Below are 21,693 nucleotides of genomic sequence, written 5' to 3'. Positions count from 1 at the left end.
CTCCCCCCCTCCTTTATGCCAGTTAGGAATTGGACTTCTTTGTTGGTGGATGGCTTGCCTTGAGAGTTGCTATTATCTTTTATTAGTGGTAGCGTTACAATAAACACATAGAGTTTCAAGCTGATCTTAGGGCCCTGTTGGTCTGACAGTCGTATACACACACAGTAGAGACGGTCTCTGCCCCCAGAGCCTGCACTCTAAATTGGCAAGACAAAGGATTGGGTAAAGGAAGTAGTGTTATCTCCATTTTACAGATGGGAAATTGAGACATAAAGCCCAAGGTCATGCAGGGAGCATGTTGCAGAGTGTGAAACTGTGTATTCAACTCCTGAGTGTCAGTCCAGCTTTGTAATCACATGCCCATCCTTTGTGGGAAGATTTCTGACGACTGGGTTTCTTCCTGGACCAGCTTTCTAGGCATTTGGGCTTCTGGTTTTTTTGTTGTTTTTTTTTTTAAACTTTAGTGTTTAGTATTTTGCTTTTCCTTGTTTATGGCAATTAGATGCCTTGAGATAGATGTTATATATCTGACAGTCAAAATTGCATACTAAGCTACACACATTATAAAAATACAGAAAAATAGTGGTTTCTCCCTACCTCTGAGCAAACACGTTACTGCAGATGCTGTAATGAGATCTCATTAAGATTTTTTATTTTTTACAAAATATGCTATATTACCTTTAGTAGTACATTTTTAAGCCCTAGTCCTGCAAATACATGTGAGTAGAGCCAGAGAAATCAATAGGGCTACTCACATGAGTAAAATTACTCATGTGTGTAAGTGTTAACAAGGTTGGGACTTATCCTATACATTCTTAGGGTCAGGGACTGTCTGACTATGCATTTGTGAAGGAGGTCACCAATCCTTTGCAAACGACCACTGTGCAAGTAAAAATAATAGAATTATGAAGAATTATAATAAAGCTGAACTACAGTATATTTAAATTCTTTATTTACTTGCTAGTTCACAATAGGTCTCCTGGCCATGCTAGCATGGTTCTGCTATGTTTGTGCATGTGTCTATGCTGAACTGTATCAATACTTGTCTGCATAGGAAAATCAAATAAGCATTTCTTCCTTGAAGCTCTGATCCTGCAAAGGGTTAAGAACATACATAACTGTATTTACATGAGTAGTCCTAGTGAAGTCAATGTGACTAATCCTTTGCGTATTGTTGCCTGTGTTCTTAAGTCTCTTTGCAGGATTGGCCCTAAGCATATCGTGACTTCAAACTATTGGATAGATATTTTAAAAAAAGCATGTGTGGGCACATCCTCTCTTATGGAATAGTCATGGATATCCATTATGGCTGAAGAAGATTGATACAGTATGTGTAGCTTTTCTTCTCTGAAAGGGTTATCCACAGAAAATATTGCAGTTAGCATGAACTGTATTTCTCCTTTTGTCTCCAATTTCATATACCCAGGGAGACGTGTTCTACTGCAAAGGCTGAGCATTTTGGGAGGCAGGCTTTACATATGTATATTGAATTATTACTTTTCAATTGTTTTGTCTGTGGCTATTGCTTTTGGGCATCCTTGGGTTTTGATGGTCACATCAAAGGAGTTGCTCTGGCGTGAGAACCGGTCAATGCGAGCCAGATAATTCATGGATTTATTACCGAGGTTGGTTCCCATGATTGTCAGTGGGCAGCAGGCACTGAGTGTCATAATCCTCATTCTCTTGGTTAAGCACATACTGGCTTTAAAAGGTTTAATGATCCAACAATGATTTACTAATGGGAATCTTTCTTCTGCGTTTACTAGGCCTTGACGGAGGACAGGATAACATATAAAGGTCACTTTACCAGCAGTATCAAAAAATGTTTTCCACAACAGATAATTGCTGCCCACAGTATCTTATCTGCACAGATCATTGTGCACAGCTTAATTTAAAAAAATCTTAGCAGCACATATATTTGGGAGCATTATAATTTGCTTGTTGTTATTTTTATGTGGTGCCAGGTCATGGGGGAAATATGGTGCAATTATTGAAAACACACATTTATTTCATAACAGTAAAACAAACCAAAAAATAATAATGGAGAGACACATATAAGCTTCTAGGACAGCCTGGCGCAACTGCAAATTTTTCAGTGGCTGGCATTTAAAATTAGCTGGTATTTAGGGTTATGTCTAAAACTTTCTAGTGTGTCTGGTTGGATCTGCAGTTTTACTGTGGTTTCAGCAAATTTCTGGCTTTCATTTTTGCCAGCAATGAGGGTTGCATTTTGGAGCAGCTGCCCAGAAAGGGGTAAGGTTAGGGTGAAAAAGAGGAAGTGTTTTTAACTAACTGAACAGCGCAACAGGAGAAGACTGTTTTCATGGTTGCCACTTCCTCTTACCAGTGTTGTGTTGTTTCAGAATAACACCACTAAATGCACCAAACAAAATTAACTCCAGGGTCTTTGTATCAAAAATATATTTAAAAAGTAATAGGGCTAGAGGGGGTGGGGAGCAAGGATATTACTTTGTTTTCAGGTTTGTATCTATTGTGCAAATTGTTGTGCTGGAGAATATCATGGAAACATTAAAACCATTTAAACTTTCCACATGCAGTGTATATACCTGTGTTCATCTGATTACAAATATAAATCTTAAAAAATAACCACATTTCTTTTAAAGCTCCCCAAAGGAGCACCCCCAAAAAGAAAAATTCCCTGGATCCCCGATATGCAGCATTAAGACTGAAAGTTTAATCAAAGGCAGAAAAATTAAAGTATAGGTCCCTAAAGTACCTCTGGATAACCAAATAGTCATTTATTATATTGTCACATAATATGCAATAATATAAAATAATACGTATGTCCATATATTACAGAAAAAAAATCCTTTCCTTTATTTTTGCAAGAACTGCATTGTTTCCTGGATTAGTGTGATCATTTAATAGAAGGGGCTACAGTAGTTAATGCATATGATGATGGAGCAGAGTTAGAATTTCCTGGCTGTTTTGTGATTATAGCCATAACTGTAACATTACATTAATGGAATTTTTCTTCATTAAAACTTTTCTTTAAAAAAGAAAAGTACCAAAAATGGAATACATAAGAAACAAAATAAACTAACACTTAATAGAAATGTTCTATTGATTAAATAATGACTCTGTTCTAATGCACAAAAGCTACATATTGTCTATAACCTTCAAGTTTGCTTGAAGACCATATTGCCAGTCCCATGGGTTCAAATGGGTTCAGGAAGTTTTTGGAAAGCATAGGGGACAATTTCCTGGTGCAAGTGCTAGAGGAGCCACCTAGGGGGGAGCTTTTCTTGACCTGCTGCTCACAAACAGGGAAGAATTAGTGGGGGAAGCAAAAGTGGATGGGAATCTGGGAGGCAGTGACCATGAGTTGGTTGAGTTCAGGATCCTGACACAGGGAAGAAAGGTAAGCAGCAGGATATGAACCCTGGACTTCAGGAAAGCAGACTTCGACTCCCTCAGGGAACGGATGGGTAGGATCCCCTGGGGGACTAACATGAAGGGGAAAGGAGTCCAGGAGAGCTGGCTGTATTTCAAGGAATCCCTGTTGAGGTTACAGGGACAAACCATCCTGATGAGTCGAAAGAATAGTAAATATGGCAGGCGACCAGCTTGGCTTAATGGTGAAATCCTAGCGGATCTTAAACATAAAAAAGAATCTCACAAGAAGTGGAAGGTTGGACATATGACCAGGGAAGAGTATAAAAATATTGCTCAGGCATGTAGGAATGAAATCAGGAGGGCCAAATCGCACCTGGAGCTGCAGCTAGCAAGAGATGTCAAGAGTAACAAGAAGGGTTTCTTCAGGTATGTTGGCAACAAGAAGAAAGCCAAGGAAAGTGTGGGCCCCTTACTGAATGAGGGAGGCAACCTAGTGACAGAGGATGTGGAAAAAGCTAATGTGCTCAATGCTTTTTTTGCCTCTGTCTTCACTATAAAGGACAGCTCCCAGACTGCTGCGCTGGGCATCAGAACATGGGGAGTAGATGGCCAGCCCTCTGTGGAGAAAGAGGTGGTTAGGGACTATTTAGAAAAGCTGGACGTGCACAAATCCATGGGGCCGGACGAGTTGCATCTGAGAGTGCTAAAGGAATTGGCGGCTGTGATTGCAGAGCCATTGGCCATTATCTTTGAAAACTCGTGGCGAACGGGGGAAGTCCCAGATGACTGGAAAAAGGCTAATGTAGTGCCAATCTTTAAAAAAGGGAAGAAGGAGGATCCTGGGAACTACAGGCCAGTCAGCCTCACCTCAGTCCCCGGAAAAATCATGAAGCAGATCCTCAAGGAATCAATCCTGAAGCACTTACATGAGAGGAAAGTGATCAGGAACAGTCAGCATGGATTCACCAAGGGAAGGTCATGCCTGACTAATCTAATTGCCTTCTATGATGAGATTACTGGTTCTGTGGATGAAGGGAAAGCAGTAGATGTATTGTTTCTTGACTTTAGCAAAGCTTTTGACACGGTCTCCCACAGTATTCTTGTCAGCAAGTCAAAGAAGTACGGGCTGGATGAATGCACTATAAGGTGGGTAGAAAGTTGGCTAGATTGTCAGGCTCAACGGGTAGTGATCAATGGCTCCATGTCTAGTTGGCAGCCAGTGTCAAGTGGAGTGCCCCAGCGGTCGGTCCTGGGGCCGGTTTTGTTCAATATCTTCATAAATGATCTGGAGGATGGTGTGGATTGCACTCTCAGCAAATTTGCGGATGATACTAAACTGGGAGGAGTGGTAGATACGCTGGAGGGCAGGGATAGGATACAGAGGGACCTAGACAAATTGGAGGATTGGGCCAAAAGAAATCTGATGAGGTTCAATAAGGATAAATGCAGGGTCCTGCACTTAGGATGGAAGAATCCAATGCAGACAACCGCTACAGACTAGGGACCGAATGGCTAGGCAGCAGTTCTGCGGAAAAGGACCTAGGGGTGACAGTGGACGAGAAGCTGGATATGAGTCAGCAGTGTGCCCTTGTTGCCAAGAAGGCCAATGGCATTTTGGGATGTATAAGTAGGGGCATAGCAAGCAGATCAAGGGACGTGATCGTTCCCCTCTATTTGACATTGGTGAGGCCTCATCTGGAGTACTGTGTCCAGTTTTGGGCCCCACACTACAAGAAGGATGTGGATAAATTGGAGAGAGTCCAGCGAAGGGCAACAAAAATGATTAGGGGTCTGGAACACATGACTTATGAGGAGAGGCTGAGGGAACTGGGATTGTTTAGTCTGCAGAAGAGAAGAATGAGAGGGTATTTGATAGCTGCTTTCAACTACCTGAGAGGTGGTTCCAGAGAGGATGGTTCTAGACTATTTTCAGTGGTAGAAGAGGACAGGACAAGGAGTAATGGTCTCAAGTTGCAGTGGAGGAGGTTTAGGTTGGATATTAGGAAAAACTTCTTCACTAGGAGGGTGGTGAAACACTGGAATGCATTACCTAGGGAGGTGGTAGAATCTCCTTCCTTAGAAGTTTTTAAGGTCAGGCTTGACAAAGCCCTGGCTGGGATGATTTAATTGGGGATTGGTCCTGCTTTGAGCAGGGGATTGGACGAGATGACCTCCTGAGGTCCCTTCCAACCCTGATATTCTATGATTCTATGATTCTATGAAATATGAGTCTGGTCTCCAAAATCATGAAATCCGTTTTAAAAATCCCAAGACTTTTAAAAAATAGTACGGTTTATGTTCATTTTGTTTGTCTTCTGGTTTCTGAGCCTTTAAGGAACACTCAGGTCACATGTTGAGGCTTTTCTTTGCTACCAGAAGAGCTAGAAATTTACTTTTTCCCCTAAGACTCCAGCAGATGGGGATTTAAGAAAAGCACCAAATACTGCTGTAAAGGTGCCCCATTCAAGTGTGACCAGCTCTTATCTTGCCAAGGGCAACATATGGCAGCGTGGCTGCTGACTAATCCTTTTTTGTTTATGTTCACTCACTCCTCTGAAAACATAAGAGCAGGAATCAAACTCAGGTCTTTCTCCCACCCCAAGATAGACATATATAAATACACTATATTATATGCAATCTTAAAGGGTAAATATGGTATGGTATTACTAATAGTAGCCCTTTAGCAGTAGCCATTACTACCACAGAAGCAACAAAGCCTTTTCTCAGGTTCTACCTACTGAAGCCAGGACCAAATCTGTTTAGCTTATCAAGCTGGTTGGGAATTTTCTGATTAAATGCTTTCTTTGGAAAATGTCAATTCATCAAAACCAAAACTGTTTGCAGGAAAGGGTCAGTTTTGAGAAATCTTCTGATTTGAATTTTTTTTTTTAAATAACGTTTCAGAATTACCAGAATGCCCATTTTGACATTTTCAAAATGAAAAGCTTCATGTTCTGATTCAAAATGAGCTTTTGTTTCAAAAGTGTAGTTAATTCATACTAATAAAAAGGTTAAACAAAAAAAAGTTAAAATGTAAACCAAATGTTTTAAGATGACTGAAATGAAATTTTTCAATTGACCCAATCCCCCAAAGTTTTCAGATTACTGGGTCATGAAAAAATTCATGAGTGACTTTTTAATCCCAGTTTGGGATAGGAAAAAGTTTCAAACTCTCAAAAAGTCTCAGGAGACAGGAAGCTGTATTAGCTTGTAAAATCAGGAAATATTGGGCATATATTTAGACTGATAAAGCCCCCTGCTGCCCAAAACCCAACTACTTCTCCTTCAATTACAACTTACTGTGCTTCTTGTAATGTACTCATTCAGGGTACATATATATATCTGAATTGTTGTTCTTTGAGATTTTTAAACTAATTGGTGAAACAAAGTACAAATTTTTACAAACATGTAAAGCTGAAAAGGCTAAAGAGACTCAGAAGTGGGCTGCAGCTACTTTGAGTAAAAATTACACCCAAACTATTTACACAGTGTATAAAACTCATGGATAAAATATAAAAATCCCTTTATCATTTTGTAAAGTTGAACAAACCTGCCTGTGGCTGTTAGAGTGATCACTTAATCAAATTCTCATAAGTGTGATATTTAAAATATCCAAACCTATGGGAGTGGATAGTTCAGGGGACGAGTAATTTTATACAGGAAATAAATAACAACCCCTATATTTAGTTTTCTTAACACTTTACCTTATAAAATGCACTTGCAACTTTTTTGAGAGAGAGAAAATGTAACACAGAAGGTTTTTGCAGAAGTCCTCTGAAATTTGGCAGGGACAAAGTCCTGGGCTAAAGACATGACCTTCATTTATTTCAGGAAATTTTGTTCATGTTTGGCTGAGACAAAATGTTTAAAATTCCCATTTCTCTTCTGTTACTTGTGTTCTGCAGAAAAACATTGTCAGACTGGTAAAATAATCATTGAACAGCAAAATGAATAAAACATTGAATAAAGCAGCAGCAACGTGCACTGAACTGAGAATGTCTGGAACAGATGTAGCTGCAACTGGGCCAGGCACAACTCCTTCTGACTATACCTGCCCAGCACAGGGCTCCAGCATCTGGGACACTACGTAAGGAAGGAGTTCCCTTGACTCCCAGGGGGTGGGGATGGGGAGATAGGCCAAGTTCCCCCTAATTTCATCACTTGACCTAGTCCATGGCCCCAGCAGTTCATCTCCCTTCAGTGGGAGAATAGCTTTCTCTTGCTGGCAGTTAATGTAATTAGTTATACAGCTCAAGTGGTATGGGTTCAGGCTGATGAGGAATGACAGGGGGAGGCTACAGCTGTACAAAAAGTACCCCCTTTTTTTTTAATCTTTTTTCTTTTAAGAAACATCTTAGGAAATTGCATACAATCCCCCCTTCCATCTTAAATGAACATTAAGGTTGCAACGTTAAGCACTGGAAAATTAAGAAAAGCAAGACACTTGACCATACAACCTTAATCATCCCCCTTGTATTATGTGTTATGATACAGTCTCTGATTACATGAGCACATTCTGTTTTTTCCACAGGACTACTGCCTCATGCAGTACACAGAATGGATGCGCAAAAGGGCAGAGTTAGGTTACACAGATAATCATAAATCTGGCATTTTCTAGCTTTTGCGTGCTTTATTTTGCAATCCAAATAGATTTCTTTTAGTGTATTTTTTAAATGTAATAGATATATAGACTCTTTCATCTTTAACTTATTAGTATGAATGAAGCTAAAGTCATCAAATCCTGGAAATCATTACTCTCTGCTGGCTATTCAGCAGTGTCCATAAAATATGATAGATTTCATTTCAGTTCTCACTGGGCAAATGTCTATGTCATATCACTACAGATGGCACCTTTGTTAGCATTCTAAGCAGAGAGGCCAAAAACTAAATGGGCAGGAAGACTGAGCTACTGTCTCATCCCCAGAGTTGGTCCTTCCAAGTCAGCTTTCACAGTAAGTCCTACTGAAAATTCCAGGGGAAGTGGGTGGGCATAAACCCTCTCACAGCTAAAGGATCCGCCCCCAGCCTTTGGGGAGGATCCACTGAGCCCAGGAACTCAACTGATTACAGGGGACAACAAAAAAACACAAGGACGGGTGTGAAGGTCAAAACAAGAGAACCTAAAGGGGACACAGAGCAGAGAAGCCTGGACAGCGCCCACTGCTCCTCAAAAAGTGTCAAGGGAGCCAATGGATGCTGCCCAGAGGAACTCTGCCGAGATGCGTGAACAGAGTGAGGACCAGAAATAGGCTCCAGTCACAAAGAACCCCCTCAGCCAACATCCTCTCCCTGGTGTTATAGATGGCCACTATGGCCTTGCCAGGAGGCAGTTGATGAGGCAGTCCTGTGACTTTGTGGGGCCATGGATGGGGTGTGCGTGAATGAGAAGATGAGGAGAGAAGTGCAGCCAAAAACGTAATAAAAGATCTAGGAGCAGCCAGAATAGGGGCTATAACCTCACGCCCTCCAGATAAAAGTGCGTTACGGTCTCCCTCATGCCAGAAGGGACAGGTTTCAGGACAGAGGTGAACTGCGCCAAGTACATGCCCATGCTCATGGCTCCATGAAGGAGCCGCCTACCAATATCCCTGGCAGGCCGTGGGACTAAGGTGGAATACAGGCTGGTCCACCAGGGTTCCCCACCCTCAACGGGTGTCATTAGGTCCCACCACTTGGTATCAGGGTAGGACATGAGGGTGAGGAAATGAAGAGTATGGAGCACGAGCTTGTACAGTTGTGCCCTTGGCGTGGATTGAAAGCGTACCAGCTGCAAATCTTGCAGCCGGCTCAGCTTATATGGATGGGGTGGCCTAGGGGACTTCACAGCAGTGCTGTCATGGCACAGTTGAGAACTTTGAACTACCACTGCCTGTAACATTTCTGTTGCATGGATCAAAAAAGAGGATTTAAACACCGTGAAATTGGCACTTCCCATGAGCTCACAAACCCACACTGTTTTATTTCTGAAGTTAAGGTAAATACGCTGCCTGTGCTCAGTTTATTTTTAAAATATTCATAACTAAAATTTAAAACTCAATTTCTTAAAATATAGAAAAGGAAGTACTTCTGATTCAGAATTATGTATTCTTGTCTATGATTTGGAGGCACAAAGTGGTGGTGATAGGGGAACCAAAATGAAGCCCCGGGGCAAATGAAAACACTGGCTGCTCTCATTTTTAGTATGCTGGTGTGACTTGAGGAATACTTCATGTCCCACATGGTTTGACTGGCAAGTCTAATAGTTTCTGCATTAAAGACAAGAGCGAGATGCTGCAATCTGTGCTCTTCTATGCAGAAAAGATGCAGCCTTCCCCCTCCTTGCAAGTTGGCCTAAGTTTACTTAAGTTAGAGGAAAAATTCAAGGTACAGGAACGGAACTTGTTCCATTAGTAAAAACATACTTAGAACAGCGCTTGTGTTTCCATACAGAAAAATCTGATTCCCTCCTCAAACAGCAGACCTTGCAAGAACATCCAGTATGTTATTACATGTCAGAGATAAAATGTCTCAACCACCCTTTGTTCATTCTTTAATATTCTACTGTCCAAGCAAACAAAAATCTGCACAATAGGCTAGTTTATTCTCTTTAAGATTGGAAGTGGTTTTTACTGCTTGGACCAAGCATCAGGCACAGCGACGCAAGGTGTAGGGGCTGTAGTTCAGACTCTGATACTGCCTCAGGCTGTTTGCCCTGGGGCATGTCATGTCTCTGTGCCTCAATCTTCCCATCTGTAAGGTGGGCATCATAATACTTTCTCCACTTCACAGGGATGTTGTGGCTTAATGTTGATTAAGTGCTTTTAGCTCATGAGATTAAATGTACTATAGAAGTTATATTATCTTCTTGATTTGAGATTAAATGCTAGGTACAGCAAACTCAGGTCAGTGACTACTTTACTAATCCATGGGGATCTGCAAATCCATGAGGCTCTGCGAACGGAAAACTGGAAAGTAGTGGAAAAACAACATGCTCTATTAACATGTTCGAGGATCTCCTGGGTTTAGTACCTGGCCATTCATTGCAAGTAATACCACGTCCTTAGTGTTTTAACGAAAGAGACATCTGCAACCCACAGCTGTTTCTTGTTGTTTTATAGATTCATAGATACTAAGGTCAGAAGGAACCATTATGATCATCTAGTCTGACCTCCTGCACAACGCAGGCCACAGAATGTCACCCACCCACTCCTGCGAAAAACCTCTCACCTATGTCTGAGCTACTGAAGTCCTCAAATCGTGGTTTAAAGACTTCAAGGAGCAGAGAATCCTCCAGCAAGTGACCCATGCCCCATGCTACAGAGGAAGGTGAAAAACCTCCAGGGCCTCTTCCAATCTGCCCTGGAGGAAAATTCCTTCCCGACCCCAAATATAGCGATCAGCTAAACCCTGAGCATATGGGCAAGATTCACCAGTCAGATACTACAGAAAATTCTTTCCTGGGTAACTCAGATCCCACCCCATCTAATATCCCATCACAGGCCATTTGGCCTATTTACCATGAATATTTAATTACCAAAACCATGTTATCCCATCATACCATCTCCTCCATAAACTTATCGAGTTTAATCTTAAAACCAGATAGATCTTTTGCCCCTACTGCTTCCCTTGGAAGGCTATTCCAACTTCACTCCTCTGATGGTTAGAAACCTTCATCTAATTTCAAGACTAAACTTCCTGGTGGCCAGTTTATATCCATTTGTTGCTGGGGGTGAGGTGTGTGTGTGTGGGGAGGGGGGGTGGAGAGTGGACGGGACTGGTTCATATTGTAAGGTTTACTGTTAACCGACACTGAGCCAGTTTACAAGGCTGAAAACAACACTGTTTCAGTGGTAGGATTATTTTTCCATTCCCATTTTAAGCACACTACATACCAGATGTGCTTTTAGAATGAGCAAAGAGGTCAAAACAAAAACAGCAACTTATGGATGCTTGTTATCAGAGGTAGACACTGAACTTCAAGTCCATTTAGGCTTTCCACTTCCCAAAGGCAAGCAAAAACAACTGCAACAAATCATCTATAAAACGCAGTCAAAAAGGACTTCGTTTAATTAGTGATATGTAAAGACTTTTGCATAGAAAAAGGTTAACAAAGTAATGCACAAAAAAGCAACTAGGTACAGTATTTTAAAAACAAATATTTTAAAGTATATTTTGCATAATGTTTAACATTCTCCATGTTTATTGCTTTCTCCACACAGCAGAGAAATCAAGTGCATAATAATACATGCTGTGTTTTATTTTCTCATAAAATCTCTAGTTCTTGAGTCAATGTATTAAAATATTAGGCTATTTTAAGTCACTGTAATAAAAAAAGAAAGCAAAACCTTTAATGCAGCACTAGTTGTCTGGGTACTGACAAAATAATTTACTGATACGCCTTTAGTACATTCATTTTGGTTTGGAATCAAACCCACATTTACAATGTTGGCATGTAAAAAGCCAGTTTAAAATAACACCCCCACAGTAACTTCATTCAGACCCAGAGAAATCGTTACCTCCAGAAGTTGACAGTGAAAAGAGCAGAGATCTTGCACGGAATCAGGAGGCTGATAAAAATAAATGTCCAAATGCAACTAAATAAGTTAATCTGAACTCTTCACAAAATTGAGTCTCTTGTATTGGCATGGATCAACTGTCTTGACTTGTGCATGGTTTTAGTAGGCAGCTACTTCTGTGTGCACTATAAATTCATTGCTTGTAAAGAGACAAGCAAGCACCATAGTCTAAGCCATTTAAAAACAACAACACAAAGTGCCTCAAGGCTCACAGACAGTGCTGAAATGTTCATCAATCCAAGCGCTGATAAGATAATTGCTTTTACCAGTGCTATGCTAGATGTCACCATTTGGCAAGTCTGTACAAAGAAAGTCAACTAGGTGAGATAAAACTAGGCCTGTCAAGCTGAACATTCTTTCTCAGTAATCCTTTTGGCTAAATAAACCTGTTGGTGTAGAGTTCACTCTTTCCTGGAAGCGTATCAAAATGTCTGTAGCTTAATGCAGGATCCTCCCCTTCCTGCTCCCCCCAATCTCTTTATTTCATACTTTTGCAGTGTGATTTGCTTTAGAAAAACGCGTATGTATGTCAGGCACTTATGAAACTCAAACTTTCTGTCCAGCCTCAGGAGAAATTTAGATGTGCTATCCCCCATCTGTCTGCCAAATAATGATGCATGGCTAGAGGATTATTGGGTCTAGAGTCTACATATTTCCCAGTAAACTTTTAAATGGTCATATGGGGTATGATGTTTCTGAACACCGCTGTTGCTCACCAAGGGGTCTTAAGCAAAACAAAGAAAAATATACCCAATACTGCTATATGCCCTTTTTGAAGTCTGACACTAGAATAGCTTTACTGTTCCTTGATTGGCTTGCAGGCATCTATAAGGCTGTTTGCGTGGATACAGACCTTCAATCTGACTGAACAGGAAAGACATTGAGTTACTACGGCATGAAGTCCAAAGAAGGCTTGTGTGTCTGTGTGTGTGTGTGTGTGTGTGTGTGTGTCTTAAAAAGCTCCAACTTCAGTCCCCCAGGGTCGGTAGGGTTTACTATTTCCACCACTACTAGTTTGCTGAGGACTGGAAGCTGCCGATACACATAATGGTGGGCTGATTGCTGTTGCAGCTGCCACTGCTGCAGCTGCACTAGGTGGAAGCATTGGGAATGCTCCAGCAAAAGACAGAGGGAAGCTCTGAGCAGCCGCAGCAGCAGCGTGTACAGTGGCAGAGAGTGAGAGAAGAGAGGTAGAAAGAGGTGGGACACAGGGAGCAACACTGCCAGCAGAGGGCACTCTGAGTGCGGAGTCAGCATGGGCAAAGGTGGCCGTGAGAAGAGCAGAGCCATGAGGAGGAACTTCTGACGCTGTTGAAAGTCTACAAGGAGTGGTGTCAGAGGAATGAAGTCCATTCTGCTGTAGCAAAGTGGCAGGGAGATGGTGAAATGCTGCTGTCCAGTGGTGAGGATGCAAGGGATGATGGTGATGAACCATGGATGAGGTCATTGCAGCAGCTTCCCTTTGAGATGCACAAGAGCTGAGATGAGACACAAGTCTAACTCTTAACGGATCAGATGTGTCCAGACCTTCCACTGAGCTCAGATATCTTGCAACTTCAGTTAAACATTCTCGGAATCCAATGCTCATGAAATCCATGGCCAGAGTGTGAGCATCAAAATAACCTGAAAGGAAAGGTAAAAGAGGCACTGAGTATCAGATGATTTCCTAGCCTATCTTAGCTATGAGTCAGCTAGCATGATCCTGGCTAAATATCTGTATCTCCTATTTATGGTCTGAGATTTGGTGGGAGGAAAGTTTGCTTTGTAAATTGTGTGTGCGATTATCTCTGGTAATGTAATATACTACAGTTGTTTTTGCAACCAAATATTACAATGGAGAAAAATTAAGACCATCAGTGTTTGAGGTTCTTCAAAAAGCTTTATGATGCCTCTCATCTTGTATTGTGGGAAACTGAAATTCCACAGCAAGCTTTTCCATGGTAACATTGACCCAGAGTCTCGGTGTGTGTGTGTGTGTCTCACGCACATACGCACAAAGTAAGGGTTGAAGATTAAAGGGCTTGTATATAATATCCTGCCTTTTCTCCCCTATGCTGGCATTTATAAAATAGTTCTTAAAATCTACCACGTGACAGTTTGGAGACAGTCTTTACAAACTCTGCTAAGTAAATTCATAACGGCTTCATGACATGTGTTATTTAACAGCAAACTAAAAACAGCTTGTCATTGCTTCTGCATAAAAAGGTTTTGAATAAAAAATGCTTTATATAAAATGTTGTAATCACTTATTTAAAGAAATACTATGTAGGCACTATGGTCATCTGACCTCTGAGGCACTTCAGCAAATGATAGCTGAATCTACAGCACATTGGATGGAGGGAAAGAATTAAATGGGTATCTTATTAGGTGCCCAAAACATGGTAGTCACTTTCTAAACACAGAGGAAATGACATTCTCCTTCCCAAAGAGTTTATCATCAAACTCAATTTATAGGCAACAGAATTTGTTTATTGAGAAAACTATTGCCCTTCAGAGTGAAAGTAGCTGCCAGTGGGAAATAATGCCCTATGGCAGTAATGCCCATTCAGCATTATACCAGCATGGTATCCCATTGTCAGTCACTTTCAGTTCAAAGCAGGGTAGTTTTTCGCTATATATCTCAGTGGCTCTCAAACTTTTTTACTGGTGACCCCTTTCATATAGCAAGTCTCTGAGTGCAACCCCCCCTTTATATATTTAACACCATTATAAATGCTGGAGGCAAAGCGGGATTTGGGGTGGAGGTTGACAGCTCGCAATCCCCCATGTAATAACCTCATGACCCCCAGCGGGGTCCCGACACCCAGTTTAAGAACCCCTGATATATCTGAATTCGAGTCAGAGTATTTCAGGCAGTCCTCAGGGCCTTTTATTATCTCATGAAGGGTATGACTTCACTGCTGAGTCAACCTGGGCTTTTATTCTGAAGTTGCTTCAGACCCCTTTCCTGTCCACACATAACCCCCCGCCCCCTCCTTTCGTGGTGCTTCCAACCTGGGCTAGTTGGCTTGTCTGTGGCTGTACGCTAAAACCCACGTGAGCCTTTCACTCGGTCTGGTAACCCACCCACTGCGCAGCAAATACACAGGCTAAATCACTCAAGTACTGATAGTTCTCCAATGCCTTCCCACAATTCCCATTGTGCCCAGAAGAATAGACAAGTTCTCCCACAATTCACAAGGAAAGACTCAGAGCAACTCAGGGCTTACTTAAAGAAACACAGATAACCATAGGCTGTGCCCCCAGAAGTCCTAGCAACACACATGGGGACACAGTAACTCAGGAGGGGCTGCTCAGGAGTTCAGATCTGGGTGCAGATCACCTGCGTTAACTATGCAGTGAAGACATACCCAAAATTATGTTAAGGTTGAGCGGAGTTATAAATTGTTGGAAATTGCCATTTCCCGTTTCTTACTTCCCAGCTTCAACATCATTGCAGTGCTGGCTAATGAGGAATAACTGAACACCCTGCCGTGTATTACTTCCTGCATAAGAGTCTGAGTCTAAATATGCATTATCTGTCTATCGTCTGATACCCAGAGGTGCACGTAACAAGATTAGATTTTGGTCTGGTGAATGAGACAGTCTAATCTTGCATTTAAAATAGTCTTTCAGAACAAAAAAATATATATAAACAATAACGAAAGTTCCTCTGGATCCACTTCCTTTGGTATAGCTGCTGTATAGTGAGTTTTAACATTGGTTTTGTGCTGCACAATTGTTGCCACAAACCTCCTGTTTATATTTGGATGTTTGTGTATTTGTTTTGTCTCCCTGTGCAGATTTCAGTGCTCTTTGGAAACCCCAAACAAATCTCTGACTGGGCTGCCTGTGAATGAAGCCTTTACTCCCACAGTGTTATGAAAGCAAACACAAGCCCAGGGTCAAGTGCTTCTTTTGTCCCAGCAGTTCTTTCCCACGAGTTCAGTCCTGACATTAGCATTGATTTCCACTCCTTTAATCTGGAATCGCCTATCATGGCTCGTCAAAGGACTGTTTGATAAGATTTCCCCAAATATTAGGAAAAAAAGAGTCAACTCCTTACCTTTACCTCCTGTTGCCTGGAGCATCTTCAGATGATCCACTGTCATTTGCAGTATTTCTGCTTTTTCTAATTTTGCAGATCCCTTTGAGATAAGAGGCTCAAATAAATAAAGGCTTACAAGTACTGTAAGCTTTAATTTGGTATACTTTCCATTGAGTTCAGTCTTATGGTTTCAATTTTCCCTACCATTAGAACATTCTCAGCTTAATCCTTTCACTGAGCATCTGCATCCCAGACTTTATTTAAAGACAAATACCATATCACGTCTAGCAATGTGTATGTGTCTAACACATTAGTAAAGAAATAGCGATACTACAAAAAAATTAACAGTTTAGGAGTTCACAGTCTATTTATGCAACAGAAGGGATCATTATTAAAGATGCATAAATAATAAAATTGCCTGACAAGGCGATTTGCCTTATGAAAGGTATAGCCTAATGTATCTGTGGACTAGAAGTCAGTGTGGACATGTCAGATATTACACTGTTGTGCAATGGATTAAGTAGGTGGCTCTTCAGAGATTTGTTCCCACAGAGGCATGGAAATATAACAAATGGCAAGTAATGTGCAATTATTGACAGGACCCTAACACAGCATTGTTTTCCGCTTTTACCAGTAGGTGTCACTGTGTACACATACAAAAGAGAATCCAGGAATTGTACAGGGACTTTTTTTTTTTTTTTTTTAAGATGACCCAACAATTTTTTGATCAGTCATTTGGATGACAGAAATTCTATTCTCATCCTTTATTGACACATGGTCATTTCTGTGTATACACATACACTGTCCACATTTTTCTGGGTTAGGAAGAGGCCTTGTTTACAGGACCAGGAAAGACCATCACTGTTAACAGAGAGCACAATTTGCTGTGTCCATGAAACTTGGTTATGCTGGTTCATAAATATTGGAAAAATATAAAATTTAAGTTCTACAATACTGAGATAATTAATTTTGTTTGTAGATAAATTTATGAATATTCTTGTGGCTATTAGCATTTCCTTACACATCTGGAGGTTGCCCAAAGATCCACCCTCTCTTTTAAATATTATGGGCCAGATCCTCAACTGGCATAAATCAGCAGAGCTATGTTGATTTATGCCACCTGAGAATCTGGCCACGTGAGCCAATTCTTCTCTCAGTTATATCCATGCAAGCTCACCGACTTCAGTAGGTATAAAAAAAATGCACTGATTTCACTGAGGTTGTATGGTGGAAATGAAGTCAGAAGTATATTTCTCTATAACTAAGTTATATGACCTACAAAACTGCACAACTGAATCTCCAAAGAACAGAGATTTTGATTTTGTTGTTGTTGTTGTTAAACTAAGACTAATGACCCTTTACAATTCTGGCAATTTCAGTGATCTGAACATCAAGAAGAATATTAAAAACTCATGTTTTGTGGACGATATATCATGGGAAAACTTTAAGAACCCACTACATGCTACTTTTTCCACTTATTAATATTTTTTACTAAGTTAATATGCTCAACATCTCAGTATACCAAAATTTGGTGAATTTGTGACTATTGTTTGTTAGAATTTTATATGGAATTATATCCTGTACTTTTCTCAGTCTTAATCTTTTCCATAGACAGAATACAAGCCATCTCGATGAGAGAGTGACTAATAGCTCAAAACTGCATGTTGCTGGGTAATTTCCAAGGACTTTATAGGACTTGTTTTATAATGTTTGTGGTTTTCAAGAGGTAAACAATGAAATGGGACAAACAATTGTCATCTCTTGCCTGTTTTGCCTAGCTGAAAATGCCTTGGTCATGCCATGTTGCCAGAGTCTATGAAATAGCACTGTTCTGACTAGGAGCTATTAAAGGCATATTGCAGGTAGCACAAGTGCACGGTTCCTTAAATGTTAGCTTTGTTCAGTTCAGAAATAGTATGAGGCCCAATCCTGGGAGTAGCTAAGCACTCAACTTCCACAGAAATCAATGGGAGTTGAGAGTAGTCGGCACCTTGCAGGATTTGGCTCATTGTTTGCTTTTTTTAAAAAAAATGTATTTAAATTACTAAGAGCTTTGTTCTTAAATTTTAGTTGTTCACTTCTTATTGAAGCACGCTGGTTTAAATTAAGAATTACTTTTGCCATATTTTGAGTTTTGGTTTTATTCTAATATGCCCTAGCATTTCTGTTTTACTGAATATTGGGGTTTTATGGATGTTGACGTTGCATGAAATTATCAAAACAAGTAAGTTGTTGTTAGCTGGGAAGTTCAATACAGATAAAACCTAAGGACCTGACCCATAGCCTACTGAAGTCAAGGGGAATCTTTCGATTGAAGACTTTCCCATTGAAAGCCTTTGAAAATCTCTTTGACTTCATCAGGAGCAGGACCGTCCAATCAATCTAATATACAGCTACTAACTAGATATTTAAAAACTGAGTAACCTAGGCAATCGGTTTACTTTTTAGGAAACAGGACTGATTACATTATTCTGGATTTGTGAATTTTGTTTATAAGAAAGCTATTTAAAGAGGTGGGAAAGGGGGATTTTGTTAGAAGAGTTAGACAGACGGGTAACTAGCACACAATTTTTTAAAAGTATATGGAATAAAGCACATATTTAACAAAACCACTACTGGAAATCATTGAAAGAACAGAGACAACATAAACACTGTGACCCTTTAGGGAAAAACAAGCCAAAGAATGGAAATGTTTTTCAGCTTTATGGTGGATTCTGTTTTTAATAGTTTTGCCACAACAAAGCATTTTATTGAAATGCCTGCTTTGTGCCAGATCAGGACACATACAATATTATTTTAATGAGCTTTATAAGAAAACCAACACTGCCAGATGAGATACAGGTATAAAAAAAAAGAAAAGCTTACTTGTTTTTCAAAGGCAGTTGGCACAAGCCGCCTCAATTCAGATAAACTGTTATTTATACGATCACGGCGCCTTTTCTCTATAATCTATCCCCAAAAAACAAAACAAAAACGAGTTTATAAAACCATGAAGGACAAAAATCAGAGCACACATGCAAATATTACATGGGAAATTAAAGAAATTCCATACCCCTCTTCTTTTTTTTCTGGCCATAATCTGAGATGTTGTTGTTGGGGAATTTGATCGAATCACAGAACCACTACTTTGCCTGTGAAATAGTAAAGGTATGTCAGGTGTTGCATTACATGACATTATTGTCTTATAAATACCTAGTTATCACGACATTAAATATTCACAGCTATTTCTTTGTTGTTCTTCATGTTTGGAAGAGGTGCTTTGTACGGCGCGGTTAAGTCTTTCCTTCTTACCGAGGTTTCACTTTCTCCCTACCCTAACATAGTGTTTGAACTGGTTGGCAGCTAACTTTGTTACAAGTATCCCTCCCAAAGACATCATGGTACCAGCTCAGTTGATTTGGCTTCCACCATGACAAATTCATGTATATAACAGTCAGTCAAAAAAATTCAATAAAGAAAACATGCTAAATTCATATACTTGGCTAACACTTGTGATGAAAGATGCTTTAATATACCAGCTATAAAACCACAGACTGTCTCTGTCGAGATTCTCACATTGGTGCCTATCGCAGCAGGATCCAATTGCCACCTACATAAATAGAAATATGTCCTAATTCCATTGCTTTGTCCAGCTCCAGAAAAAAAACAGTTTAAAACGTTTGTTTTTAAATCTGCCGCCACCACCACCAAATGTTAGACATTTCATTCTGTCACCAGTGAACAGAAACCATTATGATCTTTCAAAGATACATAAAGAGAGATTTTTCACATATCTGCAGACACAAATGGACTCTGGGACCTGCTTCTCAAAATTGGCAATATCTTTCAACTTTCAAATCCAGCCCTGTCTCTGCAAACCTTCAAATCCAGCCCTGTCTCTTCAAACTCTGGGAAACTTCATCCTCATTTTACACAGGAAGAGAGACAGCAAGAGCGTGCTTGTAGTGTTCTCTCAGTGACTGGAATAATCACTTTCCAAAAGTAGTTTTCTATAGGTACTGAGGTATTTGAGACTACTTATACGGATCACTTTTCAGGATATATCGGTTATATTTTCAATCCAGTCTTTACAAGTAATTGTAACTAATTAATTAAAACAGTGCATTTTTCTTTTTTTTAAGTTTCAAAATTATTTCCAAGATTTTGGATCTCACAGGTGATATACAGCTATAGATAAATCATGGAAACATTTGTGGGAATACAGATTAGATTAAATTATAACTTGACCTGCCTGGTCACTAAAATTCCTAGCAGAACTTGACTAGTCTTTTTTTAAATGGAGATACTAAGTCCAAGTCCATATTTGACATTGGTAGCACATGATTTCATGACTCCACATGTACTGATCATTCAGCTTGTAAAAAAATAATAATCCTGAAACAGATCTTTACAACAGAATACCACCGTCTTAATCAGATGGTGACGGTCATTCCTCAAAACACACAACAGCGGACCAAACACAGCGAGTTGATTTCATTTCTATAATTCAATATTAGCCCTTTTATCATTTCATTTTTCAGAGGGTGGACTGTTCAAGTGTTTAAAATTAGATAAGTAGTGAAAAGAATGTACTGAACTTTATTGTCAGCTGAAGCCTCTCTTGGCCTCCGCCCCCCTTCTATCCACCTATAGGGGTGTGACAGCTTGGGCTCAGGTGAGCAAACTGCTCCGAACATGGGATCGCAGGAAGGTTCTTAATTCTTACTTCAGCTACAATCCCCAACCCCAATCTTTCCCCAGCAACTCCCCCCTCCCTACTGACCAGAGGCTGGCTCCAGGGGCCGCGATGCTCCACACCAGAACATTTTCCCCCACAGACCAAAAAAAAAAAAAATCCCCAAGACAAGCCCTGAGAAATGGGACACTGGAACTGCCAGCTCACAAGCCCCCACGTGTGCGACACCGCCTGCCTGGGCATTGGCCGACATCCACCCCCCACCCCCCAGCGCAGAGCGCCTAGGCGCTGCACCGTGCCAGCCCCTCGCCCTGGGGAGCTGAGAGCCACTCAACCACAGGGTTCAAACCCCGTCTGTGCTGGGGACCCCGCCTAGCCAGGGGGTGCAGCAGCCCCCCTAGCCGCAGATCTCACCCCGAGTAATTATTCTCGCTCCCCACGTCTATGGTCTCGTCCATGTCGCTGTCGGAGCTCGTTTCCTCGCACGGCCGCTTCATGGCGGCGGCACGGCCCCTGCCACGGACGGGGAGCGAGCACCGAACCGACGCGTGGCCCCCGGCGCGGCGCAGCGCGCTCCCTGCAGCGCCAGCAGCCCGTGGAGCTTCTGAGGCGCTTTCCCACGCCGCCGCTCAGCCTCAAGCGCCCGGACCCCGCCCACCGCCGGCCGAAGCCGCGCCCCTTCGGGCGGGGGCCGCCGCCCATTGGAGGAGAAAGCGCGTGAGTGACGGCCTTGCCCCGCCCCGTTCGGGCTCGGGCCAGGCTGGAGCGCTGGGGGGCGGTCCGGCGGCCGCGGAGCGTGGGAAAGCTCGGCGTGCCGCGAGCGCGGCGGTGCTGGCCTGGGCGGCCTGGCCGGGGCTGCGCTGGGGCACGTGCCCCACCTGAGGCGGGCCGCTCCGTGCAGCCAGCCTCTGAGAGTGTCTCGCTCTTTCCAGGTGCGCTGCCCGCCTAGCCGCCTCCTTCAGTGCAGCGGAGCGCTAGCCTCGCCCCTGGGCCTGGGCCAGAGCCAGAGCGCCCAGACCCCGCTCTCTTGGGTCACTGGCACAGCCCGCCTTGGCTGTACGCACTAGAAGGGGGATTTG

At 41.7% G+C, this 21,693-nt stretch overlaps 1 protein-coding gene across 1 annotated transcript; it reads right to left on the bottom strand.

Moving 5' to 3' along the window:
• Nucleotides 1-11,430: 11,430 nt before the first annotated feature.
• Nucleotides 11,431-21,236, bottom strand: HEY2 (hes related family bHLH transcription factor with YRPW motif 2). The gene is made up of 5 exons (XM_073337220.2): nt 21,029-21,236; nt 18,992-19,070; nt 18,805-18,888; nt 15,958-16,039; nt 11,431-13,535 (listed from the first exon to the last, which is right to left on the bottom strand). Exons 1-5 carry the CDS (start codon nt 21,109-21,111, stop codon nt 12,865-12,867), a joined length of 999 nt encoding a protein of 332 aa, XP_073193321.1. The 5' UTR covers nt 21,112-21,236; the 3' UTR covers nt 11,431-12,864.
• Nucleotides 21,237-21,693: the final 457 nt, after the last annotated feature.

The sequence above is a fragment of the Lepidochelys kempii genome, chromosome 3 (assembly GCF_965140285.1).
Source record: "Lepidochelys kempii isolate rLepKem1 chromosome 3, rLepKem1.hap1, whole genome shotgun sequence".
Classification (NCBI taxonomy): domain Eukaryota; kingdom Metazoa; phylum Chordata; order Testudines; family Cheloniidae; genus Lepidochelys; species Lepidochelys kempii.
This window is presented reverse-complemented; position numbering and strand designations above follow the sequence as displayed.